The sequence below is a fragment of the Phodopus roborovskii genome, unplaced genomic scaffold (assembly GCF_943737965.1).
Source record: "Phodopus roborovskii unplaced genomic scaffold, PHOROB, whole genome shotgun sequence".
Taxonomy (NCBI): Eukaryota; Metazoa; Chordata; class Mammalia; order Rodentia; family Cricetidae; genus Phodopus; species Phodopus roborovskii.
The window spans coordinates 6850163-6873062 of record NW_026126469.1 but is presented as its reverse complement, the minus strand read 5'-3'; the positions used below and the strand labels follow the sequence as shown (position 1 = coordinate 6873062).

General features: G+C 46.0%; 1 protein-coding gene across 3 annotated transcripts in view; it reads right to left on the bottom strand.

The window, feature by feature from the left end:
• Positions 1-676: 676 nt before the first annotated feature.
• Ece2 (endothelin converting enzyme 2) overlaps positions 677-22900 on the bottom strand; it is a 32312-nt gene continuing 10088 nt past the window's right edge. Inside the window, exons 1-19 of one of the 3 annotated variants that reach the window (XM_051191154.1) lie at positions 15098-15399; positions 14715-14798; positions 14263-14398; positions 13882-14097; positions 12912-13036; positions 12633-12797; positions 12427-12492; positions 8824-9012; positions 7869-8011; positions 7369-7483; positions 5711-5821; positions 4064-4162; positions 3888-3965; positions 2811-2914; positions 2537-2647; positions 2347-2414; positions 2009-2199; positions 1824-1919; positions 677-1179 (exon numbers count right to left, since the gene is read on the bottom strand). In XM_051191154.1, the coding sequence (XP_051047111.1) occupies positions 1003-1179; positions 1824-1919; positions 2009-2199; positions 2347-2414; positions 2537-2647; positions 2811-2914; positions 3888-3965; positions 4064-4162; positions 5711-5821; positions 7369-7483; positions 7869-8011; positions 8824-9012; positions 12427-12492; positions 12633-12797; positions 12912-13036; positions 13882-14097; positions 14263-14398; positions 14715-14798; positions 15098-15370 (2547 nt within the window). In that variant the 5' untranslated portion in view covers positions 15371-15399 and the 3' untranslated portion in view covers positions 677-1002. Of the gene's footprint in view, positions 1180-1823; positions 1920-2008; positions 2200-2346; positions 2415-2536; positions 2648-2810; positions 2915-3887; positions 3966-4063; positions 4163-5710; positions 5822-7368; positions 7484-7868; positions 8012-8823; positions 9013-12426; positions 12493-12632; positions 12798-12911; positions 13037-13881; positions 14098-14262; positions 14399-14714; positions 14799-15097; positions 15400-22900 lie in introns of those variants that run through there. The other 2 variants (XM_051191155.1, XM_051191156.1) reach the window with 2 other exon arrangements.

The following is a 22900-nucleotide window of genomic DNA, read 5'->3' as shown; positions in this document are numbered from 1 at the left end:
AGTGTGTCACTGTGGGAGTGGGCTTCAAAGTTTCATATATGCTCAAGCCACTCCCAGTGTCTCCGTTTCATTTCCTGTTGCCTTTGGATTAAGATGTAGGATTCTCAGCTCCTTCTCCAGCACCATGTCTGCCTGCATGCATGATGACAATGGACTAAACCTCTGAAACTGTAAGACACCCCAATTAAATGTTCTCCTTATAGGAGTTGCTGTGGTAATGGTGTCTCTCCACAGCAGTAGAAACCCTAACTAAGTTGTAGTTGCTCAAATATTGATCGGATGAGAAGGTAAATAAGGAAAGAGGACTGAAGGAAGAGACCGGCTAACTGATATGGATCTATTTATTGGCAAAGAGTCCTATAAAGCCAAGACCACACCCTCCCCACCCTTTTCCCTGCAAAAATAAACTCTTTCCTTTTCTCTACTAGATCTGCTTTTTTTGGCCCAGCGACAGTCAGCCATCCCTAAGACTCACACCCTGAAACACAGGGAACAAGCACAAACTATACATTTACATTCTCCACATTCTCCTCTCACTGGAGAGAGCCCTTGGCCTTCCACTCAAAGTTCAGTTGTTCTGGCCTTGCGGGTAGCAGTAGTACTAGAAGGAGCACAAAGGGATAGGTGGGGGAAGCTGCGGGTGGGGGATGAAGGGAGCTGAACTCTTCCATACAGTACTGAGTTTGCCTGGGGAGAGATGGGCATGCCCCAGGCATATCCTCTTGGCCCCCAAATTGAGTAAGCTTGAAGAAGTCAAAAGAGACAGAATCCTCTCTGTAGGAACTGGTACTTCTGCCTAGACTTCCTCCAGGGTGACATATGAAAGGATGTCACAGTGAATGGCAGGATCTCTGCTAGAGGCACAGGCACCCCCAAAGCAGAGGCACGATGTGGTGGGGACTAGATTCATGTCACTAGTGATGTGGAGAGACAACCGTACCAGCTGATCTTTACTTTCTCCTAACTCGGAGGCCTCAATCCCATTTCTCTCCCAACACAGGTCTACCACACCTCACACAGCTGCCCTGGGTTCATGGGGGAGCCGACAGGGCAGCCGAAGTGCCGAAGGAAGTCACGGGAGTTGGAGAGAGTGCCCAGCACTCGGAAACGGGCAGGGCTGTGGGGATCGGTCACCAGCCCCTCGTGAGAGCTCTCTGGTGTGCGGACCGAGCACCACACCTGCGGGCCAGGACAGACATGGGGACATATGGTGTCTAGTGTGGAGCTGAATTAGGCCATAGCTTCAGCTACAGCAGAGCCATCTTGGTCCAGCTGGTGAGTGAGCTCAGGAATTGTCAGGGCCACTGCAGGAGGCTTGGCCAGCTCCAAGGGAGTGGGACATGCCTCCTCAGTTCCTTGAAGTTTCTAAAGAGCATCTGCACACCACATATCGGGTGTGGCTATGGGGGAAGGTTTTAAGGCTTTAAGATTGTTTGCTGTGGTGCAAAGTACTTGAAAGAGGCCCTGCCTGGGTACTAACTCTACTTATTTTATCCCTAGGTAATCATGAACAAGCCGTTTTGAATCCCAAGCTACAGTCTCTTTCTCCATATTCCCCCACAGTAACAGGAAGGGATCTATGCTTCCTATGCACTCCACTAAAGCCAGCAGCCCTTCCCTTTCAAATAAAATCCCACTGAAGATTTCACTCTTCAGGCTACTTGCGTGGGCTCTGGACAACAGGCTGTCTCTCAATGTATTTCCCATCTGGCAGCTGTGGCCCTGTTTCCCAGCACCTTTCCTTCATGACCCCAACTTTTCCTAATGGCATCCTTTGGAGGGAGTGGACAGGAGACACACCTAGTTCTCCCGAGGGGCCATACCTGAGCAAATCCCACAAAGAACAGCTGGTGATTGGTGAGCCCCACAGCAGGCAGCTGCTGCTCCTCCCCATGTGTCCTCAACCATGCTTTGTAAGCCTAGGGGAACAATAAGAAGCAAGTCCGCCAGCGCCTGCCTACTTCACCAAGCACCCTAATACACAGCCCGGGAGACCTGGGCCACTCACATTATAAGCGGCCTTAAGACCTCCGTTGTCTGCGATGTTTTCCCCCAGTGTCTGGAGTCCATTGAGCCTCTCTCCGTTGACCTGGTACTTGTTGTACTGTTCTTCCATGCAGGCTGTATGATTCTGGAAAGCTGTCAGTGACTCATTCTGCCACCAAGGACGCAGATTTCCTTCTTTGTCATACTCACGCCCTGACAAGAAATCACCTTTGCATCCCATCAATAGGACAACAAATACCCCAACCAACCTGGATCAGGAGACACCAGGGTTCCTAGGCCTTGTCCCCAACATCCCAAATCCCTGCAATAATAACTGGAAATTATAGACCGGACCCCCACCTTGATCATCAAAGGCATGTGTCAACTCATGGCCCATCACCACGCCGATGCCACCAAAGTTCAAGGCCCTAGTAGATGAGGAATGCAGAATAAAACCATGGCAAGAGTTTCTCCTGATTCCATCTCTTCTCCTGTTTCACCTGCGTGGCCAGCCCCCCCCCCCACCCAGACCCTCCTGCCTCAGACACACTTTGGGTGGTTGTGAGCATAGAAGGGGGCCTGCAAGATGCCAGCAGGGAAGACAATTTCATTCTTCGTTGGAAGGTAGTAAGCATTCACCGTCTGTGGCGTCATGCTCCACCTGGGGGAGGAAGATGCAGGCTGGGGTTCCTTACTCTCTTCATGCTCCCCAGCTCAGGCCTGCCCTGCCTGCCTCCTGCAAGGGCATTGGACCACTCCTCACCCCACCCCCGAAACCCTGGTCTACCTCTCTGGCTGCCCCTTGTCTGCCCCTCCATTCTCACTGGTCTCGGCTGGGAGGTTTGCGGAGCTGGTCAGCCATCACCTTAGCAGAGAAGTTGTACAGATTCAACATGTTTTGGAAAAAAGAATCTTCAGAGACTTCATACTATGGGAATAGTGGGAGGAAAAAGCAAGAGACATGTTGGAGAAGGTGAGAGCTCCAGAGGACCTTTGCAAGCAAACCTCAGTCTCCTTCACTGTAAAATGGAAGTAAACAGCCAATTGACAACATTTTAAAGGTACTTATACTTCAAGTGTTGTTTTGGATTTTTGTTGCTTTAAAAAAAATTGAGGAAGAGTCTCACTGTTAGTATTTACTATGAGGACTAGGCTGGCCTTGAATTCACAGAGATCTACCTGCCTCTACTTCCTAAGTGCTGTGGGATTAAAAGCATGGGCCACCCCCTCAAACCCCCTTACAGGGTTTCTCTGTGTAGCCCTGTCTGTCTTGGAACTTGCTGTATAGATCAGGCTGGCTTCAAACTCAGATTCACCTGCCTCTGGGATTTAGGGTGTGCAGCACCGCTGTCTGACATTTTTTGTTGTTTTAAGATTTATTTAGATTTCTTCATCACATATACAGTGTTCTACCTGCATGTATGCCTGCAAGCCAGAAGAGGGCACCAAATTTCATTATTGATGATTGTGATTCAATGTGGTTTCTGGAAATTGAATTCAGGACCTCTGGAAAAGCAGGCAGTGCTCTTAATCCCTGAGCCGTCTCTCCAGCCCCTCCCCACCCCAGGTCATTTTTTAAACATACATTTCTTTTATTCTTATCATCCTGTGAGTTGAGTACTGTTAAAGCCCCATTTTACAGATGAAACTGAGGTTCAAAGTCATCCTGTCCAAACTTAGCCAGAGTAGGAACATGATCAAGTTAGTCTGCACTCCAAATCCCTACACTCAGTAATGCTATATTTTACTGCCATCTGTCCCATGTCTGGCACAGAACCCATACTTAAACAATCTAATTGCTTGTGTCTACTCTACAGAGGCGAGCTTGAACTTCGATTACTGAGGCTGGGGAATAATGGCCCATGATTCTGAAGGTTAGTGCTGTGTAAAGGGGTACTCACCCCATCATAAATATCATCCAGCTCTTTGGCCTCCAAGATGAAGTCAGGGAAACCGATCATATCATAGATGGCATCTGCCTGAAGAGACTATATTAAGGATTTCCCTCCCTGTGTGCAGAAAAACTGTATTCTCTATTATCACCTCAAGATGGCGCCCCATACACAGCATGGCTCACTTTCTCCTTGGCTGCCAGCCGGGTCTTCTCGTCCATCCAAACCAGCTCTGCCAGGGTCTCCTCAAAAGCAGACCGGATTTCACTGATCATCCCCTCGGCCTGGGAGGGAGGGTCACAAGTCAGCCTCCCCCTGTACTTATTGCCTCTCTACTCCCCCCAATCCATCCTCAGGCACCATCGGAGTCTATCCTAGAATCATGGGATTATGAAGACTCCTGAAGAAAGGCTGTCTAGCAGGGTGAGATGCACCACAGGTGACAGTAGTGTTATTGTGGGTGGCTTTTTTCTAATTAATTAAATATAAACATTTGAATTGGCAGTTAAGTGCATTAATATTATAGCTTCATATACTACACAGAAAGACATGCATGAACAGAATTTGCACAATTGAAAATTGAAGAAAACCAAACATTTGTAATCTCTTCACACAGCTATCTTCTTTTAGTAGTCTGGCTATTCCTAGTGTTTTTTCCTGGCCCAGAAAGTCTTACAAAATATGGAGCTATGTTATGCAACATGTATATATTTTTGCAATCTACTTTTGTCCTGCTTAAAAATGTATCACTCCACCAGGTATGGAAGGCAGAGGCAGAAGGACCATCAAGGGCCACAAGTCTGAGGCCAGCCTGGTCTACAATAGAGGATAGTAGGCCAGTCTCAGCTCATGGTTGGGTTTCTTGCTTGGGAGTAACAAACTTGTCAAACATGTTAAGGGCTCCGGATGCAATGCTGGCACCACCAGTTTCTTTTTTTAAGCTAAAAATTAAAGCCAGGCATAGTTGTTTAATTTAAAAAACTAAATTCCAGCTGGGCAGTGGTGGGACATGCCTTGAATCCTAGAACTTTAGAGGCAGATACAGGAAGATTTCAGAGTTCAAGGTCAGCCTGGTCTCCAGAGCGAGTTTCAGTACAGCCAGGTTTTCCTGTCTTGGAAAACCAAAAAAAAATTTTTTTTAAATAAGTAAGAAATTTATCTTCAGTTTAAAAGTAGAATCATGGGGCTGGAGAGATGGCTCAGTGGTTGGGAACACTGGCTACTCATCCAGAGGACCCAGGTTCAATTCCCAGTACATACATGGCAGCTCACAACTGTCTCACCTCACATAGACATACATTCAGGTAAAACATCAATTCGCATAAAATAAAAATAAATTAATTAAAAAATTAAAGTGGAATCATAGTCCATTCTATTATTTATTTTCCTTTCATGCTTGTTTCATTTCTTCTTATAAACAACTCTCCCATAAACATCTAATACTTAAGCATACCTATTATTACTCTTAGTATTATTTTTGATAATCATATAGGTAACATAAACCCAGTATAAGAACTTGTATAAGCCTGGTGATGGTGCACCCCTTTGATCCTAGCACTGGGGAGGCAGAGGCAGGTGGATCTCTTAGTTTGAGGCCAACCTGGTCTACAAATCGAGTTCCAGGATGGCCAGGACTACAAAAAGAAACCCTGTCTAAAAAAAAAAAAGAATTTGTATAATTACAGAAAACTTTAAGAAACCCAAGGCCTCATAATCCCACCACCCAATTTGCTGTTTAATGAACTCCCTTCCCAGTCTTTCTATGCATACACATATATACCAGTAGATATATAAACAGATCAAAGGATTGTTTTAGAAGCCCGAAGACTCACAATTTCCTTGCTTTGTCGGTCAAATGTGGCCTTCACGAAGAGTGAACCCAGAGCGAAGCCAAGGGCATCATCTGTATTGGAGATGCAGGTCTGCCATCTTGGTGTACAGGACTGTAGGGACAAAGAGCAGGGTCCCCAGAGAGAGCACTGACCTCTGGTCTGAAGACCTCTCTCCCTCTCTGGGGCTAAGCCTCTCCACTGGGAGCAGACTCCTGGGCTTAGGGTGCCATCTCTCCTTCAGACTCCAGAGACAGGTAAGGTGATATCTCAAACTACGACGACCCAGAAGCAAAGCTTCAGCAGAGAAGAACTAGGTGTCCCACTCACTTCATTCCCAGTTCTCAGTCCTGCTATGTGTACCCAATAGTCTCCCTCGGACTATAGACCTTTTTTTTTATTATTATGTTTACTTTTCAGGGGTGGGGAACACTCTGGCCTACCATGGTCCGAGTGTGGAGGTCAGAAGCCTCCATGTGGGACTTGGGAATCAAACTCAGGTCATCAGGCTTGGTGTCCAAAATGTCTTTACCAGCTGTTCTGAGCCATCTTTTTTTTTTTTTTTTTTTTTTTTTTTTTTGAGATAGGGTTTCTTTATGTGGCCCTGGCTGTCCTGGAACTTGGTCTATAGACCAGGCTGGCCTTGAACTCACAGAGATCCACCTACCTCTACCTCCCTAGTGCTAGGATTAAAGGTGTACAACCCCACCGCCCAGCTGTTCTGAGCCTTCTTGCTGGCCTAAGTTTAGAAGTTTCTTTTCTCAGTTCTACAATTCAGTCTTTCTGATCTTCATTCCAGCTTCCTCTATTGCCTCCCTCCCGATCCAGTCTGTCGCTCCTCATTACTAGTTCACTCTCATCATATCTTGTGTATTTTCCTGTGCTAAAGCACTATCATCATAGTCAGTCTTCTCTTGTTGTTTTTGTCTTGTTATAATTTTCAAGACAGTTGCTCTGTGTAACAGCTCTGACTGTCCTAGAACTTGCTCAAGACCAGGCTGGCCTTGAACTCACAGAGATTAGCCTGCCTCTGCCTCCCAAGTGCTGGGATTACAGGAATGCACTACCACCACCTTGCACAGAGGTCACTTGCCCACCTTACCAAACAGTCTGCAGCCTTGTTCTCAAGTTCCTGCCAGGCCTCTGAATGTGCATGTGTGTTCCTTATGCCCAGAATGCCCTTCTTCCCTGCTTTCTCAGGATCTTATTCCACACATGGCATCTTCTGAGAAAATTTTCCTGTTACCTCTCTCTTTGCTTCCCACATAGTGTACCTGTCCCAACTTCACTCATTGTGAACAACTAATACTCTCAAACTACACACATTTGTTTGCAGTTTTACTCTCTATACTTAACAAGGCCCCAAAATGAAGAACAGCACTTGGTCATCTCCATCGTCAACATCAAAGCTGAACACGCACATACAACACACACCAACATTAACTTGAGCCAGCCTTGAAATACATTCCTGTTACAAATGCAGAAATGGAGCCATTGCTCACATCCCCAAGGTTCGACAGGCTAAAATATGAAGGAGCCAAGATTGGAAATTATGACCTCTTGATTCTGAACTCTGTACCATGGAGAAAATATTCCAGACACACTGTGGACAGTGCAGTAGCTAGGTTTGTTCAGAAAGGAAGCAAAGTCAGAGAGCCCACCTTCTTGGTGCCATAGAGGGTCTCCAGTAACTTCTCCTGTGCATACTCAAAGCGTTGGTCAAGGCTCGAAGTTGTCTTCTGCACCAGGTTCCAAATTAGATAATTGTTCAGGATGCTATTTCCATAGCAGAAAATAAAGGAAAGACATGTGGGGAAACCTTTCCCCTCCCCAACCCATCCCCAGGACCATGCAGGCTACAGGAGTCCTGAGAGGTGTGTGGGAAGGGGTCCTGAAGACTTACTCTGGGACACAAGTGCCCACAAAAATCAGCTAGGAGCAAGGTGAGGGAATAGAGGTCACAGAGGGATCGCCTGGCACTGCCCAGGGGAAGAGTCCACAGGCATTCTGATCTGAAGTTTGGAAGGCTCAGGGTCTTATCACTCAGTCTGTGTGCCAATTCACTGTGGTTGATCCTTCCAGGAATCTCCAGAGCCCAGAGTCCCCACCACGACCAGCACCCCACCCCCACCCCGACACCACTCCCATTCCCCAGTCACACCTTGGTTCTGTACGGTTGATGAGCGCCGACACCTGTTGTAAATACTCAAGCCCATACACCACCACAGGCTCAGAGTCACCCAACTCCAGTGGTGACAACAAGAAAGAAAGGAACTCCAGCCAGTCCATGGAGGGTGCTAGAGTCTGAAAGCAGAAACTCTTCAGGCTTCCCTGCCTTCCCACTGGGCTCCCAACAGACTCTTTCCCCCACTGATTTGCTACAGCCTGGGCATCTTTCCCATTGCCATAGTAACAGTTACTGGCTGCTCGGGGACCCCCTTCTTGTGTCAAATGCTTTTCCAGGTCTGAATGCCCTGCAGTTTGGGAGCTGAAACACTTATTATACAAGGAAAGCCACTATGTGTGATATTCAGCTTAGGCATAGAAATTCAAATATTTTCATGAAAGTTGATAAAACAGGACTTTCTCGACACACGCCACATACCTGGCTTCTCTCTAGAATCTCCTTTTTCCTAGTCTTTACATAATTCAACACCAAAAGGGCTGGCACAGGAGAGGGCATTAGGAGATACTTCCTTACACATTCTGATTATTTTGTAGATAATTCATCAATTTGTTATTCTGTTTGCTTGCTTGCTTGAGGCAGGGTCTCACATTGTAGCCCAGGTTGGCCTGGAACTCACAGAAATCCTCCTCCTGACTCAGTCTCCCAATATTTGGGGTTACAGATGTTAATGACCATGCCTGGCTAAACATTTTAAACACAATCCCTTTATATAGTCCAAGGCAACAACAAGAAGACTAAAGAATGGCCTTGAGGAAGGTGGCTTGAAATGTTGACCATTTTTCTTTCCAGTATAGAGAGATACAACTGGACCGCTCACAAAAGCAGGGAATAGGGAAAGGACTGGCTGCCCCAGGAAGATAAGGGAAGAGGGTGGTCTGTATTAAGAGCTAACCTCTTGCTAATGTCTCTAGTTCCCTGCCTGCCCCACCTGCAGCTCTGAGATGCTCATCTTGTGATATATCTTTTCCTCATCACGCCGCTGGTCCTGGGGCACAGTGATGTTAGCCAGTTGTGTCTCCAGCTCCAGGACTTGCTGCATCTGCTCCCGGGTAGAGGCAGGCTGGCCACCCAGCAGTATTCCCAGCTCCTCCATGTAGTCCAGGTAGGCTGTAAGCACCTGTGAAGGCCCCGAGCATCCTCAAAGCCAGTAACAAGCCCAGCCCAAGACTAAGTTGTGCTCTGGCCCTCGCTTCTTTCCACCATTTCTTTGGCTTTATGAAAGTCTCTCTGTTTAATTTCTGGTCCGTTGCTGCCACTGTCTGCTCTGACTTGCTTAATTACCTGTGCATTTATCATCTATTTCCCTCAGTGGACACTGTTTAAATTTTGTCAGCTGTTCACCACTAAATCCGAAGAGTCTGGATTAGTGCCAAGCACAGAAGTGGCCCCCTGTAAATATTTACCCAATGGATGGACTCCCATAGTCCTTTGCCTTTTCACTTCCTAACGCCCTTCTAATTGCCCCAGTCCATCAGGGCTATGTACTTTTACAGCTACTCTTCTCTACCTCTCATCCTAACATGCCTCACATGTGCTTTTCTCACCCTCCCTTGTATCCAGGGGAAAGTAAAAGTACAGAGAAGAAATATTTATACTGACTATTATGTATCCACTGACCAGATGACTTAGGGATTTACGTATAATGTACCTTGCCCCACACCCTCACAACTCCATAAAATCTGTATTATTTCCAATTCCCATAGAGGAAGCAGGCTTGAGGTGATGAGGTAAGGACTCCTGTCAGAATATGGTGGAAACCTGAGCACTGCCTGGGCCCAGCACGAACTCAGGCGGTACCATCAGAACAAGGTCTATTTGCTTTGTTCAACACTGGAATCTTGGGTGCAAATACAATGTCTTCCCTATGATAGGTAATCACTGAGTGTTACAGAAAAGGAAAATCACATACAGATAGATCATCAGCTCTGTCAGCAACAACCTCTGTGCCTGCTCTTTTGAAGACAGTGTCTCACTGTATAGCCCAGAGTGGTTTTGAACTTACAATTCTCCTACTTTAGCTTTCAAGGACTAGAATTACAAGCACAGACCACTCCTGACTTGAAGTCCCACTCAGGGCTCACTTAATGCTAAAGGCCATCTCTTTTCTTCATTGAAAAATTTTTGATCCCTTGATATTCATTCTTTTGTTGTTATTGTTGTTTTGCCTTTTTTGTTTGTTTGTTTGGTTTTGTTTTTCAAGACAGGGTTTCTCTGTGGCTTTGGAGCCTGTCATGAACTAGCTCTTGTAGACCAGGTCTCAAACTCACAGAGATCCACCTGCCTCCCAAGTGCTGGGATCAAAGGCATGCACCACCTCTGCCTGACCGTTTCAACTTTTGGAGACAGGGTTTCACTGTGTAGCCTGGCTGTCCTGGGACTCACTCTGTAGACCAGGCTGGCCTCAAACTCACAGAGATCCACCTGCTTCTGCCTCCCAAGTGCTGGGATTAAAGGTGTGTGCCACCACTACCTGGTGATACTCATTCTTTATACTACAAAATTCCTCCTTTTCCCCACTCTCTTTATTGCTGCTGGTGTGGAAGATATCAATCTTTCACCTATTCTAGCTTCTAAGGGAGATAGTTAACCCAGATAAGGACCTGGCACATGTAACTTTCCCTAACTCCTTGTCCTCAGCTTAAAACTTAACTCAGAGCCTTCAATCCTCCACACCCCTAGTCTTCGTCCTGTCTTAGCCACTGCACTACCTCTTCCCCTACATTATGGCAAGGGACTTCCTGCCTAAGGAGGCCAGTGATGCAATGAGAATCAAATACAAGGCTTTCCCCAAAGCAATGGGCAATGTTTCTTCCTTTCATTCTCCTGCACATAACACATACGCATATAAGCATGTATGTAGGCATGGCCTGCCACTCATGTGAGAGAGAGGACAGCTCTTGAGACTTGGTTGTCTTATGCCACCTTGTGGGACTGGGAATCAAAACATGTACCTGCTAGGCCATCTCTCCAGGAGCCCAATTCCCTTCTTTTGGGACGAAGCCTAAACTTGTCAGCTCTGGTAATGTAATGTGTGTATATAGTCCTAGCACTGGAGGCTGGGGCAATAAAAATCACTAAAGTCCAGGGGTTAAGACCAGCCTGAGATACATTATAAGACCCCATCTCAAAAAAAAAAAAAAAGTGCCTAAATTCTAAATACCTGTCCAGAAGGACTGGGTCAACTTCCCCTATTTCATTTCCTGTCTCCTTCAGTCTGCCAACAGGCCATTCACCTTCCTTCCTCAGAGCCTGTCTGAGCTGCTTTCTCTGTGCACCCCCTCTTCCTCAGTTTAGCCTACCCTCACCCTCAGTCAGCTAGTTCCCAGCTGGACACAAATTGCAACGTCCTGTTTGTCCTCTGTGGTTGTCTCCCAATGACTGTAATTGGAACTGTATCACAAGATGCTTCATATCATCTCCACCACTGAGGGAACAGCAGCAATCTTAGGCACCCTTGCCTAGAGGAGGGTCTGGCTGAGAAGTCCGGGCAATGTTAATGAAGGCATGGCAGAAAGCAGAAGGACACAGGGCTCTCCAGTGGGTTACTCAGCAAGATGCTCTTTCTTCCACTGCCCTGGACACCCAAACATCTCTCCTCTCTCCCACCTCTCCCACACCTTGTCTGTTAAAGGAGGAGCCCTAGGCTTCTGGCTCCTTTCACACTGTCCTCTCCAGCACTTCATCAACTTCTGTCACTGCCTACTGACCTCTCACACAGAAGGTGCCCACGTTTCCCAAACTCACCTGTCTAGATTGAGAGACTCCCTGAACTATCAGCTTTACACTGGAAGACTGCCGCACCTCAAACCAATGCTTCCCTATTTACAGATGAGTGACCAGCCTCAGAGAGACCAGTTACAACAGCAAAAGAGCTCTCTCTCTCTCTCTCTCTCTCTCTCTCTCTCTCTCTCTCTCTCTGTGGTGTGTTTGCATGTGTGCAGAGGTCAAAGGAAATCTTGACAGTTCTTTCCTTTCCTCATGTGTCCTAGGGATTTGATTCAGGTCATCAAGCTTGGCAGCAAGTGCCTTTACCTGCTTAGCCACGGTGTTGCCCACCTCTTTGCTTTTATAGGGCCCAACTCAAATGTGACCTCACTAAGGTCTAGAGACCATTTGAGTGTTGTTCTCAGACACTTAGATCCACAAGCCTATTGATACCAAGAACTTCCTGTGACTCTAAACCTTACATCTCAGAAATGCTTCAGAGCATCCGGCATACAGAAAATACACATGAAAGTCTTCCCAGGGCTCAATGATAGAATGCTTGCCTAGCATGTACGAGGCCCTGGGTTTGATTCCCAGGACCACAAAAAGAAAGAAAAGATTTTTTCCTGATAGAAATAATAGGAAGAAAGGAATGGAGGAAAGAGGAGAAGGAAGAAGAGAATCAGGGAAAGAATAAAGGACAGCCTGTTTGCTGGGCAGCACAACAGGCTCACCTTCCCACTCTGACCCTAGGCAAAGAGTAAATGTTATAGGGATTAGCCATCTCTGCAAAGGACAGGGACAACAGTTCTAGGATGTGCCTTACTTTCTCATTGGCAGTTCTATTTAGGTAGTAATCTCGAGAGGGCAGGAAAAGCCCAGCCTGGTCCACCTGCAATGACAACAAGTAAAGGTTAGTCTTTCCCACTGAAGCCCAAGACTCCTGTGCATGGGGAAGGGAGAAAGGTATTCAGCCTGCCTGTCAGGAAGAGGGGAATCTGCTCACTTGGCAAAGGTTCCATGAGTCCCTACCCTTTCCCAGCCAGGCACCTGGATGACATTGCTGTTGGAACTTTTAGAATCAGCACTGACGTAGATGGTGAAGAATGGAGTGGCTCTATAAGTCCCTGCTACCGCCTTTAGCACCTCCATGAAGTTGTCCTCATCCCAAGGCCCTGTGATGTTCCAACCACCGATCTAGGGAGAGATCATAAGTGACATCTCTGGTCCAGGGATTCTCAAAGCTTCCTTGGACTGAATTCTGTCCCCACTACTCACTCCTCTTGCCCCAAGCCCACCCAGTGCCCCTGCCTTGTCAATGAGGTCTCGAAGTGGCTGGGCTCCTAGCTTCTCAATGCGCTCCAGCTGTAAGCAGGACAGGTAGAAGCGCCGTGTTTTCCACTCAGCTTCACTGCTGGAATTGAAAGTGGTATTCTCTGCAATGGGCAGAAAACAGAGTTGGGTCCAGGGAGTTAGATTAACTTCTGCAGAGGAGCCTTTGGCCTTCATTCCTCTTTGCTCGTGTGTGTGTGTGTGTGTGTGTGTGTGTGTGTGTGTATTTTGTGGTACTGGGGACTGAATTTAGGACCTTTCACATGCTAGACAAGTACCCTCCCACTGAGCTATAATCCCAGTTCTCTTTCTACTTTTGGTAAAGTCAAAAATAAGCTCTTAATAAGTTGTCCAGGCTGGCCTTGACCTTCCAATCCTCCTGCCTCAGTAAATGGAATTATTGGCATACATTAGCAAGACAGCTTCTTCTTCTCCCCCCCCCCCCCCCCCGAAGTAGTCTCACTATATACTCCTGGTTGGCCTGGAACTTACTACACCACACTAGCCTCAAACTTACAGAGATTCACCTGCTTCCCGAGTACAGGGATTTTGAAACAGGGTCTCACTATGTAGTAACCCTGGCTGTCCTGGAACTCACTCTATCCACCAGGCTGACCTAGAATTCATAGAGATCCACTCACCTCTGCCTCTAGTACTGGGATTAAAGGTGTGCACCACCAATGGAGACCGAAAGAGCAGTTGGGGCTTTCTCCCTCCTGTGCTTGTGGAAACCCTCACAGAAGCCTGTTATTCTTAGAGGCCTGCCTTGTCTAACCCAGCTCTGCTTATCAAGAGCTCCTGCTCTCTGCATAGTCTCCCTCAGTAGCATCACAGAGTAATCTGTGTAGTTCTTCACTCGTGGATATTTATTGAGTACCCAACAAGTGCTTGACCATGTGCTAGATGTGAAGCCTAAGATGGGCACAGCATTCCTAAAGCCATCACTCACCAAGTAGGTGCTTCAGTATGGCCTGGTTCTGGTCCCAGAGGCTGTTAAAGGTATTCCATCGAGAACGCCCATTGGGCAAAGGGTTTCTTCTAATCCAGCCTCCACAGGAGAACTGATAAAAGTCCTGACATGGGCTCACCTCACGGTCCAGAGATTCTAGAATTTTTCCAGCCACACGAATGCAGGCTTCTGTGAGGCAAGTGCTATGGGCTGGGTCTGCAGAGGGAGACACAGTGGAAGGTTGGAGACTGTCAATCAGGATGGAAGAAGAAAACCTTTTGAGAAGGCAATGACATCAGGAAGTTGGGAAAATGTTTAGAGGCCCTTCCATTTCTAACCCCCACAGCTAAGAGGATTCCTGACAGGTGTGGACCCACCTACCTCTGTGGTACTGGACCCACAGAGCCACGAGGCAGCCCAAAAGAAGGGCAGCCAGCACTAGAGAGAGGCCTGCCAAGACCAGCTCCAGCTGTGTGTGTGAACCAAAGAGTCGTCTTGTCCTCTTCTGGAACCCCACCTGGGGAACACAGGACAGGGTGCAATTGAGCAGCTGCATTGCAGGGACCCGGGATCACAGAAGCCCTCCTAGCAAATAAAGGGATGAAGGCACAGCCTGTTTCTACAGTCTAGTGGGGTTAATGTCGGGGCCCAAGAGCAAAGGGGCAGAGGAGCCTATTTGTGCAACGTCATGGCTTTGAATCTCCTCACCCTAGTCCTGGTGCAGAAGCCAGAGATGGAGCGGAAACCGGGGTAGGCGACCCACCAGAAGAGGTTATGGCAGGCATCATGCCAAGGGTGAGGCCTGAGGAGAAAGAGGGAACCCCCTGGCCTACCTCCAGTGAGTCCGGGGTGGCCCTGCCTCCTATTGGAGTCTCCGGTGCTTCTTCATCTCGAAGCTTAGCTCGTTTGTAGTCCATCTGCAAACAGTTCAGGAGCGACAACTGAGGTCAGGCAGCTGGGCCGTTTGCTCAAGGCCCTGCCCGGGTGCCCCTCGCTGGGCCAGCTTCCTCCTACCTACAGAGAGGGTCCTTCCCAGGTGCCCAGCTCTCCAGCTGGGCTCCCCTGACACCATTCCTCTCTAGCCCGCATAAGAAGCCCCCATTTCCGCAAGTCGGAGTCCCTGCCAGAGGCCGCCAGCTCACTCACACCCGCCCCTCCACACTTCGTGCCCTCTTCCCATGGGTCCTCTCCCCAGGAGCCCAAGGCCACCACTCACGCTGCCTCCGCCACCCAGCTCGTGCAGCGCAACGTTCATGGTGGTGTGGAGCAGGGCCCGGCCGCGCCTTAGGGCTGGGCGAGGTTGACCCGCCCAGGAACTACGGTCCAGGCCACCCGCTGAGCTCTGGCGAGGCCTTCCATCACAGCCAATTCTGCAGCCCCTGGCTTGGCCACGGCAGCCCCGGCTTTCCCAAGTCTCCCTCACCCAGCGGCGCGCCCGGGGGTGGGAGCGAGGGGGAGGGGCGGAACGCTCGTGGCTCCCCGCCAGCATCAGCGCCCAGACCGATAGCAAGGATATTGCGTTCCGCAACTGCTGCTCTCTATCAAGCCTGAGAGCCCCTTAGACATGCCACCCATAATTTGTTTTCCTTTGGTTGAGGCCCAATCCCTCCCTGCTAATATTCTTTACCCGGACTCTCCAAATTGCAGGCCTTCTCCAACACTTTTAAACACTATAGAGGAATCATGCCCTTGTGAGGAGCCTTTTTACCTACTAGTCTCTCTGCAGGGTCTTTTTACAGCGGGCACATATAGATAGATGCCGCCGGCAGTTCACGCCTACACAAGTGTCCACAGGACATATACAACAGCACACAGACTTCAAGCACAAGTGCACACCGAGAAACTCAGAAGCCACTACACTGAAGATTCACAATGCATATATACAAAAGCCCACTGTCGTTGGGGACATACACAAGCACATTCCAAGAGTTAGGGCAGCATGCACTGTACACACAGCTCACACTAATGTCACCCTTACACATTGCTTCAAGATGGCACTTTTACTCTCCAAGATAATTGCTGTCATCAGACGGTCTCATAAAGGGAGGGTTACAGATGGTGACAAATTGGCAGGGAAAAAAACAGCCATGCACAGATATTTAAAGAAAAGACATGCTAACACTTCTAACTCAGGAAGGCAAGCGATTTTATTTGGGAGGTTTACAAGAAAAAAAAAAAAATAACACCAAGCAATATTTAACTGAAACGCAACAGTGTGGCATCCATGCATCTGCCATCTGCCTTCCATATTGTCACTCCTTAAACAGGCAGGGGAGTGTGACAGTCTGTTGCACCAAGGACTGCCTCATGTTTTTTACAGTGCGAGGGAGGGAACAGGGGCACTGAGTCACCTCATCTTCCTCTCCCTAACCCCTTAGAGAGAACACAGGAATTTGATCTGAGGATGCTGTAAGTAGTGGCAGTGGAGAATCACTTATTGATTTCCACTTCAATTCTCAGACATCTTGCTGCAAGTGATTTCAGGTGAAACTTCTTGTGGCTGAGAAATGATACATGGTGAATAGATTTGGCTGAGAACTGCCGGGATACTTTCTCAGGCACCTTTCCACCCCCAATTTGCATGTTCTCAAAAACAAAAACACAGCACTACCACTGGGATGAACAGTTCTGGATTCAGACTCAGTCTCCCCATCTGTAAAGTGGAAGAGTAGTATCTACCTCAAAGTGGGTTGTAGAATTAAATGAAACAGTGTGTGTAAAGTAATTGGCACATGAAGAGTGTGTTATGATTTAATCTGGTTTTCTAGGTACTGGATATTAAACCATGGGCCATGCATCTGCTAATAGGTAATCTACCTCCAGATTATTTGGGGTTTTTAAAGGAGTCTTTTTGAGCTCGTTGGTTAAGAGCACTGGCCACTTTTTTAAAGGACCTGAGTTCCAGGGGATCTAATGCCCCCTTCTGGCCTCCACAGGCATTGCATGCACGTGATGCACAGACATCTATGTAGGCAAAATAGCCATGCATAAGATATAAATAAATAAATAATTTAAATGAAATAAAATTTCAAAAAATGTTTTGGGAGATGAGGTGTATAAAACAAAGATGATTTTGTCTGAGTATAGTGACGCACACCTTTAATGCTAGCACTCCAGAGGCAGAGGCAGGTGGATCTATGTGAACTCAAGCCAGCCTAGAATACATATTGAATTCCAGGTCAGCCAGGGATACATATTATTACTAGTATTGTTTTAAGGGAAAAAAATCTCACTAAATTGTCCAAGCTGACCCTAAAGTTTCAATTCTTGCCCCAGTCACACCAGTAATTTGCCTGGTTTTATTTATTTGTTTATTTTGAGACAGGGTCTCATATAACCAGGATTGGTCTCCAACTTGCAGTGATAACCCTGCCTCCTGGAATTCTAAGTGCACACCACCATGCCCTGGCATTTAATTATTATTATCACTTCAGCCCTATAACTAGCGTAAGACTAGTTAGACTGGAGGAAGCATGTTCGATTTCTCTGATGGTGGAGCAGACTAGGTTGGTTAAGAGTTTCCTAAGCAACACATTTTCACATCTTTCCATACTGCAGTCTGAAGCAGCAATCTACTTAGGACAAGGCTTTGACTTGTTCATGCTCACTCTCATGGCTATACGGCATCACAGCACTCACCTCTCTACTTCCCTCCCAAAACTGCATCAAAGAACACTCAGTACTTTGGAATCAGATGAGGTGGTATATGCTTGGAAGGTAGAAGCCGAAAGACCATTTGTTCAAGGTCATCCTCAGCTATACAGTGAGTTTGAGGCCAGCCTAGTATATATGAGACCCTGCCTAAGAAAGAAAAGGAAAAGAAGAGGGGGAAAGGAAAGAAGGAAAGAAGGAAGGAAGAAAGGAAGGAAGGAGGGAAGGAAGGAAGACAAATGAGTCAGATCTGGTGGTACATATCAGCAATCCCAGCAGCTCAGAAGGATAAACAAATTTATTATGGCCTGCCTGGGCACCCTGAATGACTTGGAAGACTCTTGTCACAAAATCAAAAGGAGAAAGATAACTGGGGGTCATCAGTAGTAGAGCTCTTGTTAGCACACTTAAGGCCCTAGGTTCAATCCCCAGTATCTGAAAGAAAGGGAAGTGAAACCCAAACCATAAAGTATATACAGCACTTCAGGGTGTGTTGATTTGAATGAAAATAGCTCCCACAGGTTCATATATTTGAATACTTGGTTCATTCCAACTTGTGGAATTGCTGGGGAAGGAGTAGGAAGTGTAGGCTTGTTGGAGGAGGTATGCCACTGACCTTAGCACTCTCTCAGCTACCTCTCAGCTCCTGCTCCAGCACCACACCTGCCTGCCTGCTGCTGTGCTCCCCACCATGATGGTCATGGAGTTGCCATCTGAAACTGCAAGCTTTCATTAAACACTTTCTCCTGTAAGTTGTATTGGTCAAGTTGTCTCTTCTCTTCACAGTAACTAAGGTAACTATTCTGGATATGTTACATATACAGAGTCATTCATCCTTGTGACACAGTTACTAATTGGCTGAGCTAGGATCCAAATTCAGGGCTTCTGACTCCTTTCAGAAAAGCAGATTGGAAATGTAAATCAAAAGGAAGCCATGTTTTTCCAGTACTACTGCTATTCTTTCTTTTACCATATCTCCTCTAAGAAGAAACATCTGTTTTGAAACCAGATTAACTTGGACTCAAATCTAGGCTCCATTTCTTATTAGCTGACATCTTTATCAAGTTACTGAACAGCACTAAATTGTCCTTGCCTGTAAAACAAAAACAACCATCCCAATCTCAGAGAACTAAATGCAACCACCCACACACGAGAATCTAGTACTTTTACAGTGTTCTCAGATTCAAAAGATCTGAATATTTTGTTCGATTTCTCCTTCATGATCAAAGTTAGTTTCTAGGCCCATAACTGCTCCTGTTTATATTTTTAAGTTTCATGTATTACAAAATACATTCTCTAATTCTATTACCTTCCCTTTGTGTTTATCATCCATTTTCCCTATTCTATTTTTTCCTCCTTTCTATGTTCTTCCTTTCCTATGTACCTTTAATTTATTTGTTTGTAGCAGGGTCTTAGGAGGGAGTCTAGGCTGTCCTCAAACTTCCTATCTTCCTCAATGTCCAGGGTATTTGGTTTAGTAGAAATACCAAGCCTGGCTTTCCATTACCAACCTTCAGTCTTCCTTCTCTTTGATTTGAATGAAGGGAGAAAGGGCAACACTCTTAAATTTACAAAGACAGTGTGGACGTGATGATAAGAAACACTAATGGTCAGTATTGACAAAGATGGGGAATACAGTTACCTCCATAGACTACAGTTAGCTTATAAATTGGTATTTTCTTTTTCTTTTTTAAAAAGATTTTATTTATTTATCATGTATACCATGTTCTGCCTACATGTATGCCTGCAAGCCAGAAGAGGGCACCAGATCTCATTATAGATGGTTGTGAGCCACCATGTGGTTGCTGGGAATTGAACTCAGAACCTCTGGAAGAGCAGTCAGTGCTCTTAACCTCTGAACCATCTCTCCATCCCATAAATTGGTATTTTCTTTGTACTATGAAAGGTGTAAATGTGTGTACACAGTCGTATCCAGAAGGTCTACTTCTAGAAAATTATGTCAGGAAATGTTATCCAAAAGATTTTTGTATCAAATAGCTTTTGTTCCATAACAAACCACATCAAATTTAATGGGTTAAAGTAAGAACTAAACTAGACAGTGGTGGTACCCACTTTCAATCCTAGCATTTGGAAGGCTGAGGTAGGCTTTATCTAAATAGTGCAAGCTCTGGACAGCCAAGGTTACACAGAGAAACTTTGCCTGGAAAAATCAAAGTAAATATTTTTCATGTTCAATGGTTTGGTTGGATGGTTCTTCAGGCCTGGGGCTGGATAGTCTAGAATACTTAGATGACAGCATTTGTTTCCTGGGCTTCTGTTGGGATGGCCAAATCCTAAGTAGCTATAAAGTGACAAAAAAAGAAAAAGAAAAATTGAGCTACTCATCATTAGAGCTCTCACCAACAACAACAAAAAATGGGGTCATGCTCCGGCATACAGCTATCTTTCAGAATCTTTGCTTCATTATATTTGCTAGTGTCCCCACAGGGCAGGCAAATCCTATGGTCAAAGTCAGACTCACGGATGGGAAAATAGGCTCTACTTCTGTGTTGGGAGAGCTACAAAATATTGTTATTTTTTTCTACAATTGTTCATCACTGCACTATTTATAATATCCCCTAAAATAGGGAGGAAATAATGTATAAATATAGAAGTCTTGTTGAATAACTCAAATATCCATACAATAGGACACTATGCACCACGTGCAAATGATAGAAGAGGAATAATTGATAAGGAAAACTACCATTAAAAATTAAAAGAAGAGGGGATTTTTAAATTCATTTTTATAAAGCAAAATGAATTCATGCAGGCTCAGGTTGATATTGTTGTTTTTTGAGTCAGGGTTTCTCTGTAGCTTTGGAGCTTGTCCTGGAACTAGCTCTGTAGACCACGCTGTCCTTGAATTTACAGAAATCTGCCTGCCTGTGCACCACTACCCAAGGTTGAAAAAATATCAGACAGATGTAAACTAAATGTTTAGTATGAATGCCCAATGATGGTATTAGTTCATTTTTTTAAACACGATTTATTCATTATATGTATGTTTGCACATACCATAGCACACATGTAGAAGTCAGAAGACAACTGGGCATCTCTCCTTCCATCATGGGGAATCAGGGTTGTCAATCTTGACAGCACATACCTCTACTTACTGAACGATCAAACAAGCCTGATGTTACTTTCAAGCTCTTTGTGTTTGTATAATAACTGCTACCATTTCCATACATTTTACTTGTGAATTTAATCTTTACAATCTAATAAAATATATCCCACTTATATAATTTCCCTGTACTACAAATGAGAAACCTAAGATACTGGGAAATTCAACAAGCTGCCCCAAATCAAATAATAAATAAATATAAGGCAGGGTTCTGATTTGAATGAGGACTTCAAACTCACTCATCACTACTGCAGTCTACCAAAGTCAACTGATGTGTCTGGGGTTCCGGTGTGATCCTTGGTAAACAGATTCTATCATCACTGGGGCTTTGTTGGTGGTGCGTCTCCAGACTGGAGAGCCAGCTCAGAGCCTTATGCATATTGTGCAAGCTGCTGTATCACTGAGCTTTACCTCCAACTCTTGGTTTTTTTTTTTTTTTTTTTTTTTTTGAGACAGGTTCTCAATGTAGTCCAGGCTGGCCTTGAACTCACTATATAGTCCAGGCTGCTTATGATCTTCCTTCTTCACTTTCTGAGTGCTGGGTACAGGGGTATGCTACTATGCCCCAGGTAAGGGGTTTTCAATAAAAACAAAACAAACAAACAAACAAAACAAAAACCTCAAAGTGCTATTACAATACTCCAAATTTGACCCCTTAGGGGCCAAGAGCATCACACTTTTGCATAGAAGATCAGAATATAAGGAATTTTCCTCACACTTTGATAACACATGGAACTTATGTACAATCAGTATTACTATGTCTTTACAACACTTAGGTCTTTTGTTTAACTACAATCCAGCATGCACAGAGAGACAAGAATAGATTAGTTGAAATTATTATTTAAGGTTTGGGAGGTTCAAGGTTAGCCTTGCCTATATAACAAGTTCCAAGTCAGTCAAAGCTACATAGTGAGACCATCTCAAACAAAACAAAACATCAATAAAAACGATCTGACCATCTGAGTTGGCAGCATACCCATGAACTCCCAGAATTATTGGAGGCTGAGGCTAGGGGGCATACCTGAACTGCATAACAAGTTTCAGACTAGTTCAGGCTACACAGCAAGACCCTGTCTTTTAGAAAAACGAATGAATGAATTCCAGGTTAAATTATCATCCTTATCTCTCTCTAGAGAAAGGAGATTTGCTTTAGTTCCCATACAATATGGGATCACTGGGTTCCTTGTAGAGCAGCTTAGGTGAAGGGCTACTCAGTTCCTGAAACAACACTGTTGAGCTCTTCATCTACAAAACTGGCCTTAGTAAGCAGACTCTGTTTTCTCTGTTTAGACTGGAGCACCGGCTAAGAGAGGTGCATATATGTGACACACACTCACTGGGGAAGACGTGGATAACCAGCCAAGGTTTTATGTGGTTTTCTTTATTTTCCTAAAGTTATACAAGTAGAAATTGATCTTTTTCATTTTTGGTTTGTTTTAGGACAGAGTCTCACTATGTAGCCTAGGCTAGCTCAGAACTCAGAATTCATTATGCAGACTCAGCTGGCTGTAGACTCACAGAAACCAGCCTGGTTGAGTGATGAAATCACCAGGACCAGCACAAATCATTTAAAAACATAACATGATATTGAACCTTCCATTCAAGGTCATTCAGAAAATGGCACATTACGGATTGAAACCCATCAGTGTGCAACATCCGAGGGGAGGGGGGTATTCTGGGTTCTCTAGTCACCCAGTTACTCCTTTCTTCCTTCCAGATGTCAGGGACCTTCTCACCACAGGGCCCAGCTGGTGGTCCCCAGCCCAACTGGCGGCTGAGAACAGAAAGAGTGTTAGAAGAAACCTCTGGTCAGGTAACACTGAGGCAGTCCCCTCTCCCCCACTCCCTGCACATCCTCCCTATCTCCCAGGCCTCGTCTGACAGAAGATTCCTTTGCAATTAACACCCGAATAAGTGGTGTTGAAGGAAGGAAAACTGGCACCCAGCAATCTCACTAGCGGCATGATTTGGCGGACTAAAGGGAAGGTGTCTTGCTTGGACAGAACCAACAGCGTCATTATTATCTTTGCCAGCTCTTCACTGTGAGTGAATGAGACACACCCTCCCTCCCAAGGCCAGTGATTGCGACAGAGCCCTCTCGCGCCAGAGAGCGGGTGACGCGGAAGCTGACTGCTAGCCGAGCAGGGGCGGGGATTGCGGGGGGGGGGCGGTTAAGAGGTAAAGGGAAGTGTGCGTGTTCTGATCCGTGGGGGGCAGTGAGAGGAGGACTCAACCCCGGGCCCCAGC